This window comes from Ailuropoda melanoleuca, chromosome 12, assembly GCF_002007445.2.
Source record: "Ailuropoda melanoleuca isolate Jingjing chromosome 12, ASM200744v2, whole genome shotgun sequence".
Lineage (NCBI taxonomy): Eukaryota > Metazoa > Chordata > Mammalia > Carnivora > Ursidae > Ailuropoda > Ailuropoda melanoleuca.
Genome location: NC_048229.1, coordinates 39,304,658 through 39,330,470, shown reverse-complemented (window position 1 = coordinate 39,330,470; position 25,813 = coordinate 39,304,658). Strand labels below are relative to the sequence as shown.

The 25,813-nt window shown below is 37.5% G+C and overlaps 2 protein-coding genes across 6 annotated transcripts in view; one reads left to right on the top strand and one right to left on the bottom strand.

The window, feature by feature from the left end:
• Positions 1-1,012: 1,012 nt before the first annotated feature.
• On the bottom strand, positions 1,013-25,525 carry ZNF382 (zinc finger protein 382). Its single transcript, XM_019801436.2, is given in 6 exon segments — positions 1,013-2,657; positions 2,659-3,143; positions 20,165-20,260; positions 20,532-20,658; positions 22,939-23,012; positions 25,388-25,525. Coding segments are annotated over 5 exon segments (1,683 nt in total). The 5' UTR covers positions 22,948-23,012; positions 25,388-25,525; the 3' UTR covers positions 1,013-1,691.
• ZNF529 (zinc finger protein 529) overlaps positions 25,496-25,813 on the top strand; it is a 53,753-nt gene continuing 53,435 nt past the window's right edge. For 4 of the 5 annotated variants that reach the window (XM_034638328.1, XM_034638332.1, XM_019801429.2 and 1 more), the window contains exon 1: positions 25,496-25,631. The gene's annotated coding sequence lies outside the window, so the exon portion shown is untranslated. The remainder of the gene's footprint in view (positions 25,632-25,813) is intronic. The other variant, XM_019801432.2, reaches the window with a different exon arrangement.

Genomic DNA, 25,813 nt, shown 5'->3' with positions numbered 1-25,813 from the left:
ATGGTTAGACTTCTTCCTGAAAGCAGCTTTCCCCAGAGTTAGAGTTCCAAGCCTCATCTATTCCCTTTTAAAATTTCCCTTTCTTTAGTATAAATTTTTTGATGTTGTATAAGGAGTGAACTATGGCTAAAGTTATTCTTATGCTCATTTTTTTTTTTTTTTAGAGAGAGACAGCACGTGTATTGGGGGTTGTGCAGAGGGGGAGAGGGAGAGGGAGAAAGAAATCCCAAGCAGGATCCTGAGGGTGGAGCCTGACACAGGGCTTGATCTCACAACCCTGAGACCATGACCTGAGCCAAAATCAAGAGTTGGATGCTCAACTGACTGAGCCACCCAAGCACCCCTTATGATTATTTCATTTAAAGAGTTCCCATCCAATGTGAATCCCATGGTGTTGTGTATGATTTGAACTATGACTATAAGCTTTTCCATATTCATCATTTTTCTACATCCAGCAAGATATAGGCCATAGGTAAAAGTTATTATCCCCTGTTCCCTTTACTGCACTCAGGATTTTTCTCCAGTTAGAACTCTCTAATGCAAGGAAGCATGCTAGGAGCCTTCCTTTTCTTAGCATGACTTTTGGATTTCAAATATGGCATTTTTGTGCCTAGAGGCAATCTCACATTTATTACATTTTTTTGGTATTAAATTACAGTTTGGGCTGTGGCTAAAAGCCTTTGTACATGCATTATAATTGGATTATCAGTTTTTATATTTGAAGAGTTTCCCTCTAGCATGAATTCTCTGGTTAGAAACATCAGCCTATCAGTAATATTCACAGTTGTTTTCCTTAAGAGTGAATTATTTCACGCTGTGAAAGTTCTGTGTTGTTTGGTAGTATCTACCAAAGCTGACCAAACGTACATATGCTGTAGGACCCAGCAATTCCATTCCTAGTGTAAACACAAGAGAAATGAATGTATGTACACCGAACAACAAATATGTTCACAGAGGCATTATTTATTATAACCCTAAGCTGTAAACAATGAAAAAGTCCATCAACAGTAGATTGGATAAATTGCAATTTAATCATATGATGGAATTCTATATAGAATAGAAATAAATGAATTTCTGCCGCATGCACTAATGATGAGTTTTACAGACATAATGATGAATGAAACAAGCCATATATAAAAGAATACATGATGTATAATCCAATTTATATAAAGGTTCATAATATGCAAAACCAAATTTATAATGTTAGAAGTCAGAACTGTGGTAAATTTTGAGGAGGTAACAACTAATTTTTGTTTCATATTTGCAATGAGAAATACAGTTCACACTTCCTTTCTTTTAAAACACTTCTGCTCACAATGTGGTCCATGGACAACTACCAGTTGGTCAACTGGTTATGACTGGGTCACAACAAGGTATGTATTGAAATTGAAAATAAAAGGTATGTATTGAAATTTTAAATGTTTGTAGATTTTAAGCAATTTTAAATGTTTGTAGAAACTTGACAGAGGAAGTTTATGCCTACTGAATCTAATAATAAAAAATTTAGGGTTGTATTTTCAACGACTATTGTCATTTGTCCAGTTATTCTTTGTGTGTTATATAGGCTCACAAACAGTAGGTAAATTTGTGGAATAGTACCTTAAACGGTTGAATATTATTATATTTGTGAGCTATATCATGTACAGGGTTTACTATGACTTCAAAAGCTTTTACCAAAAAAGTCATATCCTTTACTGAATTCCCATGGTTTCTACCTTGTGAGTTTTTTGATGTACTATGAGGTTTGACTTACAACTGAAGAACTTCCCACATTCTCTACATTCATATGGTTTCTCTCCTGTGTGAGTTTTCTGGTGGCGAATGAGGTTTGATTTCCTACTAAAGGCTTTCCCACACTGAGGACATCCATTGGATTTCTCTCCTGTATGTATTCTCTGATGAACAGTGAGGATTGCCTTCTGGCGGAAGGACTTTCCACATTCATTACAAATATAGGGTTTTTCCCCAGTATGAATTCTTTGATGGAGAGTGAGGGTTGTCTTTTGGCAGAAGGACTTCCCACATTCACCGCAAATATAGGGTTTCTCTCCTGTGTGAGTTCTCTGATGTACAGTGAGGGTTGTCTTCTGGATAAATGCCTTCCCACATTCATTACATTGATATGGTTTCTCTCCTGTGTGAGTTCTCTGATGATCAATGAGGTATGACTTCTTTCTAAAAGCACTTCCACACTGAGTACATTCATAGGCTTTCTCCCCTGTATGTGTTTTGTGATGTCTAGTGAGAGTTGCCTTCTGGCGGAAGGACTTCCCACAATCCATACAGATGTAGGGCTTCCCCTCTATATGTGTTTTCTCATGAAGAGTGAGGGCTGTCTTTTGACGGAAAGCTTTTCCACATTGATTGCAAACATAAGGTTTCTCACCTGTGTGAATTCGTTGATGTTCAATGAGATATGACTTCCTTCTAAAGCTATTCCCACAGTAAGGACATTGAAAGGGTTTCTCTTCTGTTTGAGATCTCTGATGCACAATAAAAATAGACTTTCTGCAGAGGAACTTCCCATATTTGCTGTATGCATGGGGTTTCTTCTCAATAAGAGTTTGTGAATGGGCACTGAGATTTGACTTTTCGATTAAGGTTATTCCATCTTTATTGTATTCATNTAAGGCTATTCCATCTTTATTGTATTTAGGGTTTTTCTCCTCTGTGGGCTCTAGTATGTGTAAATAACATTCCTTTCATAAGGAAGGATTTTTCACATTCATTATGATCTAATGATTGCTCATGAATTTGAACCTTCTGATGCTGAATAAGCTCTTGTTTACCACTCAGACTCCTTTCTGTTTGTTTATAGAGATTCACTGTAGTATGCATTTTTTCATTTTTAGTATTGAGGAATGATTTCTCCCATCCATTACTCTCACCAAACTTCTCCCTTATAGGGCTTATATTTCTACTGACTAATTCCGAAATATTTTTTAAAACCTTTCCATCAGGCTTATATTCACATAGCATTGTTTTTGAAATAATACGGTTCTTGCCTACAGTAAGTGTTTTCCCAAAAATATTACTTCTTTCTTTAATTAGTCTTTTGTGGTTAATGAATATGACTGATTTAGAGTGCCTGTCTTGGTATTCTTTGAACTTCACTAAAACATCTTCAGCTTTTCCATCTTCTTCTAGAAAAGAATAACAATACTGTAAGTTTTCACATATATGTTATGGATTGGATGTATATACAAACAACCCATTGTACAACTGTCTGCCTCAATTGTGGTCTACACAAAGGCCAAAATAAATTACCTCTTGGTAGGGAAAATTCATATGATATAAACACAAATCCTGCTACACAGTTAAAATGAGGAAAAATTGGCATAAGAAAAGAACACTCATATCTTTGGCATATTGTAAATATAAGCTACATTGAGCAGGTATAATAAACACAAGGACAAGTAAACAGAAGACAAAGGATGATGAAAGTGGGATTGTTCTTGGAATGGGCAGATTCAGAAATAATGTAGTGAGCTTATTAAGGGTACTAACCAGTAAGCAAGGGAAATGTTCAGGTAGAAATGAAAGCCTAAATATTATTCCCTCATGCCTAAATATGTGTTATAAAATACTTCCATTTGTTTCTTCCTTACTTGCATGTAACCCATCCATGGCAAATGAACCTTCTCAAGCACTCATTTCTTCTTCTTTTCTTTTTACTTTTTAAAAGATGTTATTTATTTATTTGACAGAGAGAGAGAGGCAGCGAGAGAGGGAACACAAGCAAGTGGGGTGGGAGAGGGAGAAGCAGGCTTCCCGCTGAGCTGGGAGCCCGATGCAGGGCTCAATCCTAGAACGCTGGGATCATGACCTGAGCCAAAGGCAGACGCCTAACCACTGAGCCACCCAGGTGCCCCTCAAGCACTCATTTCTTAGTGTTGAAAGAAACACCGTTTACAGCCTAGGCCCTAACTCTCCACACAACTTATTTTCTCTTGAAAGGGAAGACTTTGGGAAACCTATTTCCATTAGGAATTGTAAAATAGGGACACCTGGGTGGCTCAGTTGGTTAAGCATCTGCCTTCAGCTCAGGTCATGATCTCAGGGTCCTGGGATCAAGCCCCACATCCAGCTTCCTGATCAGCAGGGAGTCTGCTTCTCTCTTTCCCTCTACCTCTCCCTGCACCCCATCCCATCCCACTCTTTCTCACTCTCTCTCAAATAAATAAACAAAATCTTAAAAAAAAGGAATTATAAAATAAACCAGAGAAGAAGGCATACTTGAAACATGAATATAATCACTGTTGTATTCTGAATGCTGTTACCATCAATTTATTCTTCCAGAGATGGTCAATAACTAAATTCTCCTGACCATCAGTTCTAACTTTTCCTCCTTTCATTTGCTGAATTACTTTTTCAGTTTTTAGGAAGGGTGGGTTTAAGGGGTGCCTGGGTGGCTCAGTCGTTAAGCATCTGCCTTCGGCTCAGGGCGTGATCCCAGAGTCCTGGGATTGAGCCCAACATCAGGCTCCTCTGCTGGGAGCCTGCTTCTTCCTCTCCCACTCCCCCTGCCTGTGTTCCCTCTCTCGCTGGCTGTCTCTCTCTGTGTCAAATAAATAAAATCTTAGGAAAAAAAAAAAAGGAAGGGTGGGTTTAAGTTTTTCTCCCAATGCAGTAACATACCTTAACTCCGCTATTCCCTATGGGGGATGTGAAGGCCTACATTCTTCAACTGTATGCTTACAGCACTGATTGACTATTATTTTTCTTTCTTTCTTTTGACTCTATTATTTTTCTTATAATTTTTGGCTATACCTGATTATTGTTACCTTACTACCACCCATGTCTAGTAGGGTAATTTTAAATATGGATTCATCTTACCCTTGACTTGTGTCTTATTTACAATAGCCCTTAACTGGTAACTGCCCAAGTATCCATCAAAAGGTAAATGGTAATATTGTGTCCCATATGTACACAATGCAGTAGTACCAATAAAAAAGGAAAAAATCTGATACACAATGGAAAGAAATGAATCTCATTTTTCAGAGTGAAAGCTTTATGCAAAAGAGTATATATTATACAATTCCATTTATGTGCAGTTCTAGAACACACTAAAATTAATCTTATTAGTAACTGGAGTTACATCATCTAAGAATCTCAACTACCTTCAGAGACATTCTACTATTCAATTTATCCAAAAGCCTTCATATATTATTTTTATACTTTCATGTCTAATTTGTCTGAAATAAGATTATAATTATAATCTGGACCGTTGATTTCAAGAACTCTTTCAACAACCTGCTATTTTTATATGAATATTACATGTAAAATGCTCAATTTGATAATATTGCTTTCCCAACTAAAACTTATGCTCTTGGATGCCAATATTTTATTGACTATCTTCTGAGTATATGTTAACACATGGTTATCTGAGATATAGGAATGTGATCTTGGCATGTATATTTAAAAGAACTTATCATTAAGTTCGGAATGGATGAGAAAGATGTTTTCCTTGCATGATATCAAAGATTGGTAACTACTGAATATCTAGCCTCTATTACAAACTCCGGTAAGGAAAATAGAGAACCTTATTTGGGGAAACTGTTAATTGGATGGGGAGAGAAGCTTGATCATACCAGAGCATGCGTCTGTTTACAATTTAGACATAAGCAGAATATGAATGCAGCAAAAAAAGAAGTGACATGGTCTGGAGTAGTCAAGGAACATTTCACAGAGAAAACTTGATCTTTTAGCTACATGATATGTAGTATTGTATAGTTAAGAATATAACTTTGCCCAAAGAGACATCTGACATTTGCCTTTGGCTCCTGGGAAGTAATCGCTAAGCCCTTTGTATATGTATTTGGTTGCCTGGGAGCCTTTGGCCAGCCAGAAAATCGCAATGTAATTTAGGGTGAGGTCTTTGAGCCACACCAACCAGTGTGATTTAGGGTGGGTGCTTTGGGTTACACAGTATCAGCTTGATCTTTTAAGGGGCTGAAAACTATGTCATGGAGCCTCCTTATAAACTCTGGACAATGGGCTCAGGTGATGCTTCCCTGGATGGCAATATTCTGTATGTATTGTCACACCAGCAAGGTAATGCTGTCCATGATTCTACAGAGAGAGATCTACTAGAAGCTTCATGTTTGGTACTTTCCTGGACTCTGCCCTTTGTGCTTGGCTGATTCTAATCTGTATTTTTTCTTCTGTAATAAACCATAACTCTTGAGTATTATAGCTTTCAGTACGTTCCATGAGTCCTTATAGCATATTGTTGATACTAGCACTAGTCTTGGGGACCCCTGAACTTACAGTTGGTGTCAGAAGTGAGGGTGGTCTTGTGTATACTACTGTACTCTTTAACTTGTAGTAGGCTAACTTTGCAAGTATCTATATGGGTATGTAGCAGCTGTCATATAGTGAAAGGGTCAGTTGTGAGGAATAAAATCCATTGTATGGAGTACATCTGGGAGACTAGAACAATGAGATGAGCAGAGAAAAAAATTGGGAATGACCAGATGGGACATTTTTCTGTCAGCCCTTGAAAAAGAAGGGACTTAAATTTCATATAATAAGTGATATCTTTTTGGTATACTGACAATATAATCTGAAATAACTGGGTAAAAATCATGGCAAATCCAAATAGTAATTATAGCAGTTACTGAAACAATATGCTCTCATTTTGGAAGAGGTCAGTAGCAAATGAGGATATGAGAGGATGTAAAGATAACACAAATTGTGAGAGATAATTAAGTATAGCAAAGATGATGGAATCAACCTGCTACTACAAGGGGCTGACTATGGGGGTGCCTGGGTGGCTCAGTCGTTAAGCGTCTGCCCTCAGCTCAGGTAACGATCCCAGGGTCCTGGGATGGAGCCCTGCGTCAGGCTCCACTGCTCAGCGGGAAGCCTGCTTCTCCCTCTCCCACTCCCCCTGCTTGTGTTCCCTCTCTCGCTACCTCTCTCTCTGTCAAATAAATAAAATCTTAAAACAAAAAACAAAAAACAAAAAACAAGGGGCTGACTATGGGGGAAAAAGGAAATAGAAATAAGTAAGGATAAGGTAAAGACAATGACTATTATTTCTACGTCAATAATCAAAAGGATGACACAACTGATTGTTGTATTATTGTAGGCAGATCAAAATATACACTAGAGTTCAAGTGGGAGAAGTGGGCTGAAAATGTCTATTTGAAAGCCATTCACATAAAACAAGAAAACCACAACTTGAGAATGGATCAGATTGTTATAGTTTACAGGACTTTTTTTTTTTTAAGAGAGAGAGAATGCACGGATGTGCAAGTTGGGGGGAGGGTATGCAGAGGGAGAGGGTGAGAGAATCCCAAGCAGACTCTGTACTCAGTGTAGAGCCTGACACAAGGCTTGACCCTACAACCAGAGACCAAAACCTGAGTGACCTGAATGGAAACCAAGAGTCAGATGCTTAATCGACTGCACCACCCAGGTGCCCCAACTTATAGGACTTTTATAAAGGCAAGAACTGAAGATGAAGAAAGAGCCTTTAAGGATACCAATGAGAGACCACTGAAATAAAATCAATTTATTCAATAAATATTTTCCTAGGCAATAAAGGAGGGAGGAAAAGCAATGAAGATGTAAAAAGGCACTCAAGGAAATAGGATTAAAATGAGTTAGTGTTTTTTTACCCAAATCAAGGTGGGTAGGTATCAGGCATCTGAGCACTATGATACGGAACACAGAGACTTATTGGAAATAAATTTATTGAAAAAAAGTGATACCAAAATTATCTTAGGTCCACAGCATATGGATTTTGAAACCTGATGGCAGGTGTCATGGTAAGAATAGGATGTGAGTCCGACTGCAAGAAACAGTTAAGACATTGCACAGGGAAAGAAAGGAAAGAAAATGAAAACTAAGAGGAAGAAATACTAGATTTTGGATAAATTTTTGGATAGACTTAAGAATGCCTATAAATAGGAGACTGAACAAAAGAAAAAAGAGGACTGAAATGTTAAAGACATGAAAAACAAGAAAGGCCTAAATCAGCAGTTCCCAAAGTGTGATTCATGGACCTTAGTACATGAGATCCTTATGTGGGAGGCGAGGAGGGGGAGAGGTAGTCCATAAAATCAAAACTATTTTTGTTAATAACAACACTCCATTTGTCTATGTGTCTCCCTTGTACTTATGGAATTTTAATTTATGAAAGTGACTGATGACATAGGCTAATGCCATTAGAAGATTTTCAGTACATTTCCCAAGAGGAGGGGACATACCATGCTTTGCAGGGCCACATGTAGAAGCAGCAGGGGTGGTCAGGAGGTAGAAAGGAGAGGGGGGGAAAGCCTATGCCAGAGCCTTTTTGGGGACTTGCTTGCATGGGAAAAGCAAAGCAGGGCAGGGGAAACAGTTTAGGCCTGGCTTTTTTAACAGTGTTGGAGGCTACGGGTTATAGGGGTGGTCTTTAGTTGTATGCTACCTGGCCCTGGGTGATTTAGGGCACGGGAAATGTTGGCTTGGTGTGTTTGAGTTAGGTAAAGGAGGTAGTTGAGGGTATGGACTTGGGATTGGTTGGTTTTTATATGAAATGTGGGCTTACCAACAGGTTGTTTACTGTCTCTATGAATTAGCTAGCTCTGGGAGGGGCAATCTCTCCCCAGGCAGCAAGGCCCTCTAAAGTTGTCAAAACATCATAAAATATAGAAAATAAGAAATATGGTTAAGACAGTGGGTAAAATGCTGGCACATCAGCATAAATGAACACACTGGCACCAATCTATAATAGCAATCACTATATTTCTAATCCATAAGAAAAAAGGCTTCATGTAAGACTATTTTTGATAGAGCAGGAAAAAAATCATTAATTTTATTAGCTCTCCACTCTTGAGTACACATATTTTCAATATTCTGTGTGATGATTAAAGATGTATGCATAAAGCAATTCTGTTGCACACCAGAGTATAATATTTTGTGAGGAAAAGTGCTGGTGTAATTATTTGAGTTGAGAACTGAATACAGGGCCCTCCATTCCCTTCTGCTGTACCCAAAAAACAGAATGTTCCTGTGAAACCTTTCATAAGCTGAAACGGCATAGAGTGAAGAAGCAATTACCATTAATTTATACAGAAAAATTTTTGAGCTTATTCCCAGATCCAAAAAATAACCTCTCTTCAGCTTTCAGACACATCTTGCTAACGGATGTGCAAAATAAGTTGAGATAAAACACAGATGCTCAAAGCTATGGCAGTTTGATGCTGAGATGATGAGTGTAGTTCTGGGGAAGGAGCTTGGCAGTGCCTCTACAGCTCGCTGCAAAACAAACGCTGAGTGGTATTTTTGCTTTTCACCTTGATTTGTAAAAGCAAAACTCCTCTTTGGATTTCTTTTGGTTAGTGAAAACAGGTACTAATGGAGGTCCTTAATAAAAACAGAGTGGCATAACATGAAGTTTCAAAAAGCAGGGGATATATCCTTTTTGTAGAACAGCATTTTTTTTCAGATTTTATTTATTTATTTGAGAGAGAGAGCACGAGCAGGGGGGAGAGGCAGAGCGAGAAGGAGAAGCAGACTCCCCACTGGGCAGGGAGCCCAATGCGGGACTCAATCCCACGATCCTGGGATCATGACCCAAGCCGAAGGCAGACACTTAACTAAGCCACCCAGGCTCCCTAGAACAGCATTTTTACTTGAGAGTAAAAATCATTATTCAGATGTGGGTATCTGGTAGACATTTTCTTTTTTTTTTTAAAGATTTTATTTATTTGTCAGAGAGAGAGCACAAGCAGGGTGGTGGCAGGTAGAGGGAGATCATTATTCAGATGTGGGTATCTGGTAGACATTATTCAGATCATTATTCAGATGTGGGTATCTGGTAGACATTTTCTTTTTCTTTTTTTTTTAAAGATTTTATTTATTTGTCAGAGAGAGAGCACAAGCAGGGTGGTGGCAGGTAGAGGGAGAAGTCGGCTCCCCGTCGAGCAAGGAGCCAGACGCAGGACTTGATCCCAGGACCTAAGCTGAAGGCCGACACTTAACCAACTGAGCCACCCAGGCATCCCTCTGGTAGACATTTTCTTGAACAATGTGAGCATGTTAATTCAAGGAAAACATCTACTAATATTTATAACCATTTATAACCAATGATAAAATTCAAGTGTTCAAGTAAAGGTCATTATGTTGGAAAGCTTGTATTTGCTACTATGAGCTTGTCAGCTTCCCAATACCTAGACTTTTCTGATGACATTTCTGACGATATTAACAAATGTGGCCTTTGGTATTTTTTAAATTAATATTGTATATGGGAACATGTCAAAATTTGGAAGATGTTAGATGTCACTGAACAATTACTTTCCAAATGATTAATATATAATATTACCAAAAAATGCATGGGTAAAATATCCACTTAAGTAGACCATTGGCTTTTATGTATCAGTGTACAAAAGTTCATTGTTATGGTTTCAGATTCTACATTGCAACTAACTGTTCAGGAATTACCAATTGTTACATTTGGGTGTAGTATTAATGAAGAACATCTATGACAATCTAAAAAGGCTCTTAAAGTATTTTTCATTCAGGGACACCTGGGTGGCTCAGTCGGTTAAGCGTCTGCTTTCGGCTCAGGTCATAATCCCAGGGTCCTGGGATGGAGTCCCGCATCAGGCTCCCTGCTCAGGAGGAGCCTGCTTCTCTCTCTGCCTGCGGCTCCCTCCCCTGCGTGTGCTCCCTCTCTATTTCTCTCTCTTTGACAAATAAATAAAATCTTTAAAAAAATAAATATTTTTCATTCAAACTATATATAATGCATGAAGGAAGGTTTTCTTCGCATATTTCGATTCAAACAACATTTTGCAACAAACTGAATACAGAATCCGATGTGAAAATCAGCTATTATTACATAAATCAATTATGTAACAACTCCACTTTTGTCACTATTGTTTTTCTTTTGGGAAATATTTATTTTTTGTAAAAATGTGATCTTATGTCAACATGTAATAAGTTTGTTATTTTTATATTGTGTTAAAATAAATTTATGCATAGTAAACATGTTTTGTTTTAACTTCTAATAGGGTACACACACACATATGCACAAAGTTCTTTTAATCCTTAATAATTTTAAGAATATTAACAAGTCCAAAACTAAAAAGTTTGAGAAATTGCTGACCTAGACATCCAGATTCTGATAATGGCAAAGAGGTTAGTATCAAAACCACCTTCCAGCTGATAACAATGATAAACTATGGACTAGCTGTAAAAGACCAACTTGTTTTTAAAGCACTAAAGAGTGATCAAAAGCAGGCAGAAACTGAAGTAGATAAAACATTTGAAAAGAAAGAAACCACATTATGTAATGTATCCAGGTTTTCCATTGTGGGCCCTGGTAGTTTGTGCAGCACACAAGGGATAGATAGATCACTGGGAGAAAGCAGGAGTCATCCTGTGCAGAAAAATCTGAGATCAAGTTCAGGGCTACTAGAACAAATTGAGGAAAAAATCTTAGGACAAAATCTGAGAATGGAAAAGTCATAGAAGAACCCCCAAATTAGCATAAACCTCTCCTCAAAACCTTGGTTAACTGCATCTGCAGGGCAAGACTGCAAGAAGCAAAAAAGGAAAAAGAAAGCTGGAGCACTGGAAGAACTGATTAAAGCTTTCAGCAGCTGTTTAGCTCTGGAAAAATAGTTTTTAATACCAGTCCTGTGCCAAGTCAGAGGAACCTGGTGAGAGGAACCTTTGATCTTTCTACTGAAACCCCAGAATGGCCATGTATAGGAGTAAAGGCTGAATCCTAGGACTAAGAGAAGTACCATAAAACCTAAAGGCAAAACTGAAACCGAAATAGATATCATCTAAGAAACATAAAAGCAATTTTAAAAAGGAATCGTGAGCTACCAGTAACTTAACTGCCTTCTGGGTGAAAACTCAGCAATCTTCAGAGTAAGAAAAAAGGATCCAGCATCTTGACAACATATTATCTACAAGGTTTTCCTGAGAAGAAATAGGAAAATATCACTAATAGAGAAGATAAAAAACAGTCAACAGAATCAGACTGGTATGTGTCCTCTACATTAAAATTACAAGATAAGGAATTTAAAATAATTATAATAAATATGTTTACAAAATCTAGAAGAAAAGATGGAAATATGGGTGAAGAGATGGAGAATTCAGAAGAGATAAGGAAATGCAAACTTTAAAAACCTTGTATCTTAAATACAAAATTCATTGGATGTGTTTAACAGCATAGGAACATAAGAGAATGAAGAATCACTACTTTGGAAGTCTGGTTAACAGAAATTACCCAAACTTAAAAAAAAATTAAATTCCTTAATAAACTCTACAAAGAATAGGTTAAAATTATTTAAAAAATAATTGTAGAAATACTGGACAAAATTTCTTCAAATTTGCTCTAAAACAAGAACTCTGTGAATATGCTAATTTACTTATTAGTTCTAACAGTTCTTTTTAGATTCCTTAGGATTTATTAGGGACATAATCATGTCATCTACAAATGAAGATAGTTCCCCCCCCCCTCTTTTTAAGATAGTTCCCTTTCTAATTAGTAGCCTTTTGGTTTCTTTTTCTTGCTTTCTTGTACTGACTTGTGTCTAGTACGATGTTTAAAATAGAAGTGGTGATAGTGGGCATCTTTTCTGGTTTTGATCTCAGAGGAAAAGCACCCAGGCTTTCTACCTTGAGTATGATGGTGGCTATAAGGTTTTTCAAAGATACCCTTAATGAAGCCAATGAAATTCCCTTTGATTGCTAATCTGTTCTAAGGCTTTATAATAGGAACTGAATTTAATTATTTTCCCATGTCTACTGAGATACTTTCATGATTTTACTCCTTAATTTTTTTCTAGTTACATTTGGGTGTATTGGTTTTAGACGCCTTTTCACCTTTTTTTTTTTTAAGATTTTATTTATTTATTCGACAGAGATAGAGACAGCCAGCGAGAGAGGGAACACAAGCAGGGGGAGTGGGAGAGGAAGAAGCAGGCTCATATCAGAGGAGCCTGATGTGGGGCTCGATCCCATAACGCCAGGATCATGCCCTGAGCCGAAGGCAGACACTTAACCGCTATGCCACCCAGGCGCCCCACCTTTTCACCTTTTTATGGGGAATTACACAGATTGATTTTTTAAAGATTTATTTATTGATTGAGAAAGACAGAACATGGGCATGAAGGGCAGAGGGAGACAGAATATCAAGCGGACTTCGCACTGAGCACAGAGGGACGTGGGGCTCAGTTTCAAAACCCTGGGATCACAACCTGAGCCGAAACCAAGAGTTGGACACTTAATCAACTGTGCCCCTGATTTTTGAATATCACATCATCTTCGCTTTCCTGGGATAAACTCTTTTTAGTCATGAGGTTTTACCCTTTTAAAATATTGCTAGGTTCTGTTTTATAATATTTTATTATAGATTTATTTCTAGCTTCATGAAGGATGTTGGTGTGTAATTTTTTTATCTTTATAGTGCCTATGGTTGTGGATAATGCTGGCCTTATAAAATGAGTGGGGGAGTGTCCTCTCTTCCCTATTTATTGACATAAAATTATTTGTTTATTCCCTAATTGTCCTTTTAATGTCTGTAGGATATGTATTGATGCAGCCTCTTTAATTTTTTAATATTGGTAATTTGTGTCTTCTATTTTTTTTTAAGATTTTATTTATTTATTTGACAGAGAGAGACAGCCAGCTAGAGAGGGAACACAAGCAGGGGGAGTGGGAGAGGAAGAAGCAGGCTCCCAGTGGGGGAGCCTGATGCGGGGCTTGATCCCAGAACGCTGGGATCACGCTCTGAGCCAAAGGCAGACACTTAACAACTGAGCCACCCAGGCGCCCCTTCTATTTTTTATTAGTATAAAATTATTATTAACCATATTAGCTATGGTTTATTAATTTTACAAACTATTTTAATGAATTAGCTTTTGGCTTCACTCATTGTTCTCTATTATTCTTCTGTTACATATTTCACTGATTTTTGCTTTAGTCTTTATTTTTTCCTTTTACTAATTTTTTATAAAAAACTTTTCAAGTTTATTTAAGTAATCTCTACATCCAATGTGGGGCTCCAACTCCTGACCCCAAGATCAAGAGTTGCATGCTCTTCCGACTGAGCCAGCCAGGTGCCCCTCCTCTTACTAACATTGAATTTAATTTCTTTTTCTTTTTCTAGTTACTAAGGGTGACAGTTTAGATCCCTGATTTAAAAGGATAAAAAATTAAAATGCTGCTTTAGTTGCATCCCACAACTTTTGATATACTGTTTTAATTATCATTCAGTTCAAAGTATCTTTAAATTTACTTTATGATTTCTTCTCTGATTTCTGTTATTTGGAAATGTGGTGATTAATTTCCTAATGTTTGGAAAATTTAGAGATACATTTTTTTTAACTGAAGTATAGTTGACATACAACATTACATTACTTTTATACGTAGAGATATTTTAATTGAATTACAGTTGACCCTTGAACAATGTAGGGTTGGGACACTGACCCACTACACAGTTGAAAATTCATAAATAATATTTAAGTCACCCACAAACTTAACTGCCAATGGCCTACTGTTGACCAATAACATAAACAGTCAGCACATACTTTGTATGTTATATGTATTATGTACTGTATTCTTAGAATAAAGCAAGCTAGGAAAAAGAAAATGTTATTTAAAAATCATAAGGAAAATATATTTACAGTACTGTACTTATAAAAAAATCCATGTATTAAGTGGACCTGCACTATTCAAACCTGTGTTGTTCAAGGATCAAATGTAATTCTGTTGTGGTCAGAGTCCATATTATGATTTCAGTTCTTTTCAATTTGTTGATAATTGTTTTACGACCCAGCATATAGGGTCTATCTTGGTGAATGTTCCATGTAAAACAGTCTATAAAGATGAACTAGATACAAATGATTAATAGTGTTTTCAAGCATTCCATAGTCTTATTGTTTTCTTTCTTCTCTCAATTACTGAGTGAGAGGTGTTTATATCTCAAGCTACGATTAGATTGCTCCTTTCAGGTCTATCAGTTTTGTTTCATATATTTCATGAATTCTCACTGGGGGTTTCTCCCAAGGGAGCAAAACTTATTCTGGGGAAATGAAAAAAAGTTTCTCAGGTATTACAATAGTCTGTGGGCCTCCAAATGGCAACAGAACATAGATTATGGTATTGAAATTTAATGGGGGGCAATTAGAAAAAAATCTCTAAAAATACTCTCTAGGGGAGTGATAATCATAAAAAGCTGAGAAACATGATGTATTTTGAAGCTCTGTTAGAACTGTTATGACTTCTGATGAAGTGTCCTTCCTTATCACTGTAATATTCTGTATTCTGAAATCTACTTGGATGTATAGCCACTCCCATTTTCTTATGCTTAGTGTTTGCATGTGTAACAGAGTCTGATTCCATTTTTGAGGTCTTACTGCTTACAACTTCCTAGAGCTGCCCTTCTTTTTTACCCTCTTGCCCCACTCTGGGCAAGCCCATAAGAGAGCTTGTATGCTCTTTCTGTTGGTGCTGGCAGGAAGTTTAAACTATGCAATCACTAGCCCACATGTAGAACCCTCACCTGACCTACCCCCCAACCACAATAAACACGAAAGCCAGATACACCCCCTAGCACTCACAAGCCATTTTAGGACCAGCCTGGGAATCTTTCTTGCTCTTTCCAGAAAGCCTGATTATGTCAGATTTTAGTCTTGACATCTGAAGTCAAATTTTGGGTGAGTGGAGTAGGGTGTTAATTTCATCCTCACATTGTGGCAACCACAAGACAGTATGATATATATTTTCATTTTTTTTATGTTTCACCTTCCTGTGTCTCTATATTTAATATTTATATATATATATATCACATAGTTGGGTCTTCCTTTTCATTTCAGATATTAAATAGTCGTCTTTAGATGTTTCATTTGGTTATTTCTATCTTTGCTATCTTGCCTCATTATGTTCATTTTTGCTTTACATCCTTTATGATATTGAGGTCATTTATAATGACTCTTTTAGCATCCTTGTCTGCAAATTCCACCTCTACCTTTTTTAGGTCTGAGTTTATTGACTTAGTTTTTTTTTTTTTTTTCCAATTGACTGATTTGTTCCCCTGTGTATAGGTCATATTTTCCTTCTTCTTCATATTTTTAATAATTTTTATTGGATATCAGACATTATCAGTTTAATGTTGTTGAGTTTAAGACATGTTGTATTTTCATATAAAGAGTATTGTCCTTCTACTGGCATTCCGTGGCAGCCATAGAGTTGCCCACAGGACCTCCCTTCAGAAAAGAACTTGCCATTCACGTGCAAGAAGTGTAGCTACTGGGCACCTGGGTGGCTCAGTTGGTTAAGTGTCTGCCTTCAGCTCAGGTCTTGATCCCAGTGGGATCAAGCCCCGCATTGGGCTCCTTGCTATCTAACATCCTATGTAGCAACAAGTTGTCTCCATTCTCGCTAGAGAGAAATAAAATGATTCTTTGTTCAGTAGGCTATGGGAATTGTTCATGTTACAACACCATGGTAGTTGTATTTTCCTTAGAACATGTCTTTGTCTAGTCTCACAGAGTTTCACCTATACACCTGCAGGCTTATATTTAGCCAAAGACTCAAGGAGAACCTTTTCCAGATTTGGGGAACTCTCTTTCTGCATAGCTCACTTCTTTTGGGAAGTATGTCCTGGAAATTTTAGCCACCTCAATCTCCTTGAATGCCTATGTCAACCTCCTCAAGTCAGTAAAATTGTGAGGTTCTTTTTGGATTCCTTTCTCTGTACTGCAGTCTGGAAGCTGCCTTCAGATGAAAGCCTGGGATGAGGTAGGGCTCATTTCATTTGTTTCTCTTCTCTCAGGAATCCAGGCCTGTGCTGCCTGTTGTTCAATATCTAAAAATACTTTTGTCCAGTTTTCTTGTTGTTTCCTGTAGGAGTGTAATTCCAGACTCTGTTACTTCCTCAGGGCTGGAAGCAGAAGTCTTGAATTATAAAAATGTAGGCCCAAATGGCTTAATAATGATTTTCATCAAACATTCAAGGAAGCAGTAATACCAATATTACACAAATCCTATAAGAAAATGATGAAGAGGGAACACCCCTGTTTGATATTGCTGACACAATTCTGATACAAAACTTTTCAAGGACATTACAAGAAAACTACAGACCACTATCCTTGGTAAAATCATTCATAAAAACTTACTAAAAAATTAGCAAATCAATATTAGTAATCTAGAAGCAGAATAATACATGTTGTCCAACTGGGGCTCATCCCAGGAGTCCAAATTTGGTTTAAAATTCAAAATAATTAACATCATACATATAGTAATAGATTAAAGAAGATAATATGCTCATCTCAACAGATTTAGAAAAAGCATGTTAAAATCAACATTCATAATTAAAACAAGCAGAAAACTAGGAAAAGAACTTCCAGAATTTAATAAAGAGCACTTAGGAAAAGCCTACAGTTAATATTAGGCTCAAGAATGAAATATTAAATGTCTTCCTTCTAAATTTAGTGACCTGATAAGAATGCTGACGCTCACCACTTCTATTCAACATTGTACTGCAGATTCTAATCAGTACAACAGAGTAAGAAAAAGAAATGAAAGCAATAACATATACAAGTGTAGAAGTAAAATATCTCTTTTCTACAAAGCATGTTTTGTATGCCAAAAACTAAAGGAATATACCAAAACAAACAAGGGACAACAGCAGCAACAATGAAACTTAAGTAATAAATAGAATACAATAAGTAGAAGTATGCAAAATCATAAATAAAAGTCAATTATGGGTACCTACATTAACAACAAACTGGAAAAAGAAATTTTAAATATCCTACTATTTACACGGGCATGAAAATATTAAAAAAATTAGACATAATGAAATATGTATAAGGCCTTTATACTAAAAATAATAAAACATTGCTTACAGGAAGTAGAGAAGACAACTAAAATAGAAAGATAATACAGTCATGATCTGGAAGACTCAACACTGCTAAGATGTTAGTTCTCACCAATAAAAATCCCAGCACATTTGTTTAAAGAGATCAAGAAGTTGATTCTAAAATGTATTTAAAAAAGAAAATGACCCAGAATAGCTACAGCAATTTTTAAAAGAAGAAAGTTAGAAGACTTACTATGACTTCGAGACTTATTAGAAATTTCCAATAATCAAAGACCAAATAGTATTGGTAATAGGACTTAAAACACAGCAAAGGAAAGAATAGTCTAAAAATACACTGACACAAATATAATCAAACAATTTTTTGAAAAGATCACCAAGCAGTTTAGTTCAATGTAACAAGTGATGGGAGAAATTGATATCTATATGGAAGAAAATAGACCTTCGGCCCTTACCTCACATCATAAACCAAACTTAACATGAGATGGGCTACAGAATTAATAAAAATAGCAAAATATTCATAACATTTTTAGAAGAAAATATAGGAAACTATCATCACAACCTAGAATGAAAATATTTGAGAGGTCAAAGAAGTAATTATAAAAGAAAATAATGATAAATTGGATTTCATCAGAGTTAAAAAATTTGTGCTTATTGAAAGACACCATTGAAATAGACAAGCCACAGACCTGAGGAAATATTCAGAATACCTATATCAAACTCAAGATTTCTATCCAGTATATGTAAAGAATTCCTACTACTTGAGGAAAAAATACAGTACCCCCCAACAGAAATGGGCGGAACATTTGAATAGGCACCTCTGAAGAAGTACTTTAAAAAGTTCTCAACATCATCAGTCATTAAGAGATATCTAAATTAAAACTGCAAAGATATACTACCATACCCTTCAGTATGACCAAAATGAAAATACTGGTAACATCAAACATAGAAGAGAATGTGGGATGATCAAAATTCTCACACATTTCTGGTAAAAGTTTAAAATGGTACAGTAACTTTTAAAAGCTAACAGTTTCTAAAAAAAAGTGAAATATACACCTGCCTAATGAATGAGTGATACCACCTGCTAGGTGTTTACTGAGGAGAAACAAAAACATATGTCCACAAAAAGATGTTTACAAGAATGTTCACAATAGCCTTATTCATAATGACCCCAAACTGGAACATTTCAAATGTCTATGAACTAGAGATGTATAAACAAACTGGTATATTCATACAATTGGATACCACTCTATAATTAAAAGAAACCATTTAAACTACTGTAAAAACATGTATATCTCTCACACATTAAGCTGAGTTAAAGAAAATAGATATGAAAAAGGTCTAGGATAGACAAAACTAATCTATGCTAGTAGAAATCACAAGTGTGATTGTCCTCGTGGGAGGACTGACTTGGAAGAGGCCTGAAGGAACTTAATGGGTTAATGGAAAACAATAAGGCAAACAAGGAAAGAACTTACATGAGGAGTGACAGTCAAAATAAAAATTTAGATAGGTACATCAGAGATCTCAGGACTTTAAAAACAGATCCCTAATAAGACTGCAACTATTAAAAAAAACCCAAAAACCCAAAATAGAAAATAACAGGTGTTGGTGAGGATGTGGAGAAACTGGAACTCTTGTATTACCGGAATGTAAAATGGGGTAGCCGTTATGGAAAACAGTATGGCAGTTCCTCAAAATATTAAACAGTATTACTGAATGTTCCAGCAATTCTCCTTCGGGGTATATACCAAAAAAGCTGAAAGCAAAGACTCAAGTAGATATTTGTATACACATGTTCATAGCAGCATTATTTGTGGTAGCCAAAAGTTAAAAGCAACTCAGGTGTCCATTAGATAAGCAAAATATGATATATACATACAATTGGAATATTACTCAGCCTTAAGAAGGAAGGAAATTCGGATATACTACAATACAGGTAGACCTTGAAGACTTTATGTTACATGAAAAAAGCTAATCAAAAAAAGACAAATACCACATTGACTCCACTTATATGAGGTACCTATGTAGTTAAATTCATAAAGACAGAAAGTAGAATGGTGATTGCCAGAGGCTAGGGGGAGAAGGTAATGGAGAGTTATATTTTAATGAGTACAGTTTTGTTCTACAACATGAAAAGAGTTCTGGAGATGGATGGTGGTGATAGTTGCACAATGTAAATGTACTTAATGCCACTGAACTATATGCTTAAAAATGGTTAAGATAGTAAGTTTTATGTTATGTGTATTTTACCACAATTAAAAAATAGATCCCTCAAAACATTCAAAGGTGTCAACTACCTGAGTTCACTGGATTTTTTCTGTGCAGACTCACCAAGGTAGCTCTGACTTGGAAACATTCTCTCTGTTGTCCATAGTTCTTCTCCTTGTTCCAACTTGCGGATCATATCAGGCTTAGTCATGTGAAGCCCTGGTAATAAAAAATGAGATTTGGTCTAAGCTGTTTGGGCTTCAAAACTATTGAAGGAAGAGAAAGATACAGCTCTAAGGTGACAGACAAGGTACACATTAACATCTTACCAAGTTAATACCTTGCACTAGGCAAGTGAGGACATAATCACACTGTCTGCTAACAAAAAGAGATTCATCACCTCTGATCTCTGAAATTCAAAGTTCCATATGCTTTAGAAATTCTTGAAAGGAGATGTATGATGTTGCAAGATTCAAGGAATTTTCCTTACCAACAGAGATGAGGTGGCAGTAGTTTTCCAACATGACATCCCTGTAGAGGGCCTTCTGAGCAGGATCCAGGTGCTGCCACTCCTCCTGGGTGAAGTCCACAGTCACATCCTTGAATGACACTGATCCCTGTAAGGGCATACTCTAGTTCATCCTAAAGTGATTGGAACTAGTGAGAACTAGATACTGGAGACCATGTTCACTGGTCGGACTAGTTTTCTTATTTTGTGTTTTTTATTGTAGAAAATTCTCTCTGATAATACATTCTGTATTTACTTACTATCTCATACTAAAAATATATAAGATCATACTATTTGCATTAAATGTAACTGGTTGCCTGGTGGACCAAAATGAATAAAACCCTGGCCTTGCTCATGACAAGTTACAGGTTAAGTGAGAGGCATACATATAAATGCATACACCTTACAGATATTACAGATGAATGGCAGAAATATGTACAAAGGAAAGTGCTATGAAGTGAAGAAAAATTTCATTTTGTATTCCAAGCCTTCACTGAGGATATCAAAATTTTGTCCTGACAATGAATTTGTTTTGTACATGGCATCAGCTTTTAAAATTCATCGGGAGAGGAAAATTAGCTGGTAAACTGAGGAAATCGTAAAAGGCACAGTATGTTAGGGAAGTCTTTGAGCTTTAAGAAGAAAAACATATATTGAGGTAGGCAGTGGGCATGTTTATGGAATAATACTAGATTTGTTCCTACAGAGCAGTGGTCTTAAAATGTACTGAGAATGCTCTCAACATATTTATATTCATTTATAAGTCAGCATTAATGGCAATCCACAGAGTTGATGATTTGCTCTTGAATGCAATCTGTTAGTATTTTCTTCCCTTTCAATATACTGTCTTGTACATTCCATTCTAATGCATACGCCCTTTGCTTGGTCTGCTGCTTTGTGGAGTATAGAGAAATGTTAAATAGCACATATGTTATCTGATAAAATTTGTACTTCAGAGGCAATACTCTTGAAGACTGGGGAAGGCTTGAGGTGTGTTAAGTGGGAAAGACAAGTAGCCATTGTTAGAGATGTTTCCTAGATTAAGGTGGTATTAGTGGTCTAGAGAAGGGAAAACTGGTTAGTGCATAATGGGTTGCAACAGAATTGGTTATAAATTGGTTGCAGAGTGGAAAAAAGAGGCAGAGCTCTTGGGTTACCTGCATAAACAAGTGGGGAGAGGCTGAGAGTAGAAAATGGACATGGAAAGCAGAAGAAAGAATAAGCTGGAACAAAGGAGGTAATGAAGTAGACCTTGGAACTGTACTTGAAGTGTCTATGGGGGATTCAGGTGGTCATAACTTTTGGAGATTGGATATATGATTCTGACACTCTGAACAGAAGTCTAGGATGAAGAGAGGTATTTGAGAGTCACTAGAATTAGATCAATATAAGCTTTAGAGTGGATCTGTGCATAGAGAAAAAGAGACAGTGAAGAGAAGAGAACCAGTTGGCAACTGGGGAAAACCAGTATTTTGAAGATGGGTAGATGAAGAGGAATTTTCTGAAAGACATGAAAACAGGAAAAAAGTACCACCTTTGATTCAAAGTAGAATGCTTTAAGAATGGAGTAGCATATGCATTTCATTCTGCTGTACTCACATGTAAAAAATTAGAAGAAACCAAAATGATAAGAAAAATCTGTAACAGCATTGAAATACTGTAAAGGTTTTCACTGGCTGGCCACCATTTGGAAGAACTGGATAAAATGCACAGGAGGATCACAGAGGGAGAATGCAAAATCACAGTTTTCTGTACAAGCTTGCAAGCAAATCTCTCTCTTGGAAACCTCACACAACAAGACATCTTACCACAAACTAATAATGTGATTTACCAACTCTGCCTCCCATTGTATCATTGCAAAACCTAGGTCACTGGAGATGATCAAAGTTTTTCCAAAGTTGCTCCTTGACTCCTCACAACTTAGATCTCAAATCAGTGTCTAGACAAGATAGATTCATTAAAGATGGATAGATTCAGTAAAGCAATATAGTCCTTTTTAAATCAAAATAATACATTTCTGTTCCAGCAGTACTTTTGTGAGAAGACTAAGAAAGGAGATGATGAATAATATACCAAGTCAATATGTAAACATTGGCTACAGCTAGAAGGTACACGTGGGAAAGGCTTATGTTTATCTGGTTGGAGTAAGAAAAACCGGGAACAGGTCTGCAACTAGGTGGGGCAGGTGAGGAACGTAGGGTGCAAAATTTAGGGATGCACAGCCCTGAAAGTACTCCTTACATATTGTACTTAGGCCACTTGCTTGCCCTACTGGAGACCAGTTTCATGGAAGCAAATGCCAACATCCAGGAAATTTAAGGATAGGGAAGCAAATGTTTGTATCACCTGAAAACAACTTATTTCAGAAAGAGAGGAAACATCATCTCACCTGAGGCATGGCTTTGAGATTTGCAAGAGATGAACCTTCTCTTTTGAGCCTTTCTTTTGGAAAAGGGAAGAATCCTGAGAAGGCAGAGATGGGAGGATACAAAGAGCCATGTGAAACCATATTTGACTTAGATCTCCCAGAATAATTCAGTTAAATCTGCATCAATTTTCACTGTTTCACCACTCTGTTTACCCACATGTATCAAGGGTGAAGATTAGTGGGGAAAAAAGGCAAATTCTGCTCCCTCACCACCAGAAACCTAGTCTCTTCGTGAGTTAGAATGGATCTGGGCAATCTGTTGTTGCTGGAGAGAGAGGGAACATTGTGTTTTTCCCTCTGCAGCTCTACCTTCCATCCACCATGGAAGACAGGTTTATCATATATTTCCAAATAGTTCTTCATGGACTTTCTACCAATTTACACTGTTAGTATCAGCACAGGAGAATACCTCCCTACACCCTGATGAATACAGTTGATAATACATTTTTAATCTCTGCCTATCAGATATATATTGTAATTCTAGCTTACACATTTCTTATTATGAGAGAAGAAGCTCCTTTTATTTATTTTTTGATGGCATCTTCTTATAGTATGTCTATTTTTCTCATATGTTTTAATTTTCTAATTGATATTATCTTCCTTTTTTATTTAGTAAACTAACAATTATTTTAAATTGCAAATAATTTTTTAGTTGCTCATATGACTATTAAAATGTTTTTAACTTGTGAAGCTTTTTAAATTGTTTTCTTGTTTACATATTAAGTAAACCATATTTTTTCAATTAATGTGAAATGCCATCTCTATCATATATTACATAACCCTATATGCTTGAGAATATCTGAACTTTAAGTTCTTCTACTTAATCTTTTTTTTTTTTTTTTTTTTTTTAAGTTTTTTTTTTTTTTNTGTGACAGAGAGACAGCCAGCGAGAGAGGGAACACAGCAGGGGAGAGGGAGAGGAAGAAGCAGGCTCCTAGCCGAGGAGCCTGATGTGGGACTCGATCCTGGAACGCCGGGATCACGCCCTGAGCTGAAGGCAGTCGCTTTAACGACTGCGCTACCCAGGCGCCCCTCTTCTACTTAATCTTTATTGATTCACCTGTATCACACGACTTAATAAGCATAATTAATTACTGAAAATTAACTTATTATAAATTTACTAATAGCTAATTTAAAGATTAACTATTGAACAACACTTTTTAGTAGTACAGGTATGGAACTAGAAAAGAAATTGATCTTTCCACTCAGTAGGTTCCCTGGGAGAGGATACTATGCTAAACGAAGTCTAAAGTATTGACTGCTACAGTGAATGTTTTAATTAGCAAACTATTTTAACTATTAAAATGAGACTAGCCTTGTGATTAAAAGTATACCAAATACTTTTTTATTATCTTGGAATGCCTGAAGAAGCTATTGACCCTGCCATTGACTTCATCCAGAAGCAGAAAACCTCACTCATATATCACTGTTGAAAGTACTAGTTACGGGCAAAAATTGTTTTTTTACTGCTTGCTATTCATGGAACACTATTCATTTCAACACATTGGTTTTAGTTCACATGATGTTTCCCTGTAATGAATCTTACCATTTCGGAAATGAAATTTTACCTCTTCCTTTCCAATACTTATACCTGTATTTGCTAAATTGCTATTGAGGTACAATTTTGGAGGCAGGCTTAACGACCACTCTTCAGATAATCAATCTTAAATACCCCACTAGACAGTGGTCAGGTATAGTTTCTCAATCACAAAGCCATCGCAAATAATAGTAGGTTACAAACACATGCACAGTTACATTCAACCAAACTTACTTCAGAAAACCACCATCTCACAGTACCCATATGTCATTTACAACCTCAGACACCACATTGCATAATTCCAGGCAAAGTCACAAAATCACTTTCACTTCTCCATAATTACCTATAGTATCAAGCAGGACCCACACCTAATCTAAAATTAGACACATAAGGAGAAACCCGAGGCAGCAACACAACTCCGTCCACTTTTCACAGACAATCGGTCCCAACATCTCACAGAGTAGCAGGCACCCAAAACGCAGCAGGTGGGGCACAGGAGGCCGCCTCAATTCGGGGCGCACACGCGCACACACACACACACACAGCGCCCGCTGTATGAGGCCCCGCTCCCAGCGATGGAGCTTCCTCGGGTCAAAACAGACAATCCCCACCCCCAGCGCAGAGCTCGCTTCAGGTCAAACTCGATTGTCACCCTCAGGGTCACGCCCACGGACCACGCCCGAGGCCCCGCTCGCACAGATCCGAGGGTCTGGTTACCGTGGGCTCGGTTCCGGCTCCCTCCTCAGAATTACCAGGCCCGGCTGGAACTCCCTGTTTCCTCCCTGCCCTCCCCTCCGGGACCAGCTTCCTATTCTGCCCTCTCAGTCCGAGCTCCGGGTTCCCGCCTCCTCAGAGCCCCTAGGACCTACCAACCTCACCCCCGGCCAAGGATCAGGCGTCTGCGCCTGCGCACTCCCTCGTGGGCCGGAGCTCCCAGGAGTCTACGGGGCGGTGCGTTAGTAGTCCGGCTGTCCAAGCTACCGGCTCTCGGGACCGTTTGTGTCAACGTCCGCGCTTTTCCAGAGTGGGCTACGTTTCTCACAGGCCCTGGGGGAGGTAGTGAACCTCATCCTCCGGTTCATTTTCCGCTAGGCTTGCGGTCACCGTTTTCCGTGTGGTGAGTTGAAGTGACCCGGGTCTGGGTGCCGGAGGAGCTCACCGCGGGAGGTCTGGAGCTTTCCAGGCGCCTGTTGAGCAGGTGGAGCCGGAACGTCGGGCCTTTGTGGGGAAGGTGATTGTGTGTGTGTGCGTGCGCACGCAATTGTGTGACTGCGTCGGTGTGGGATGTGCTCATGAGAG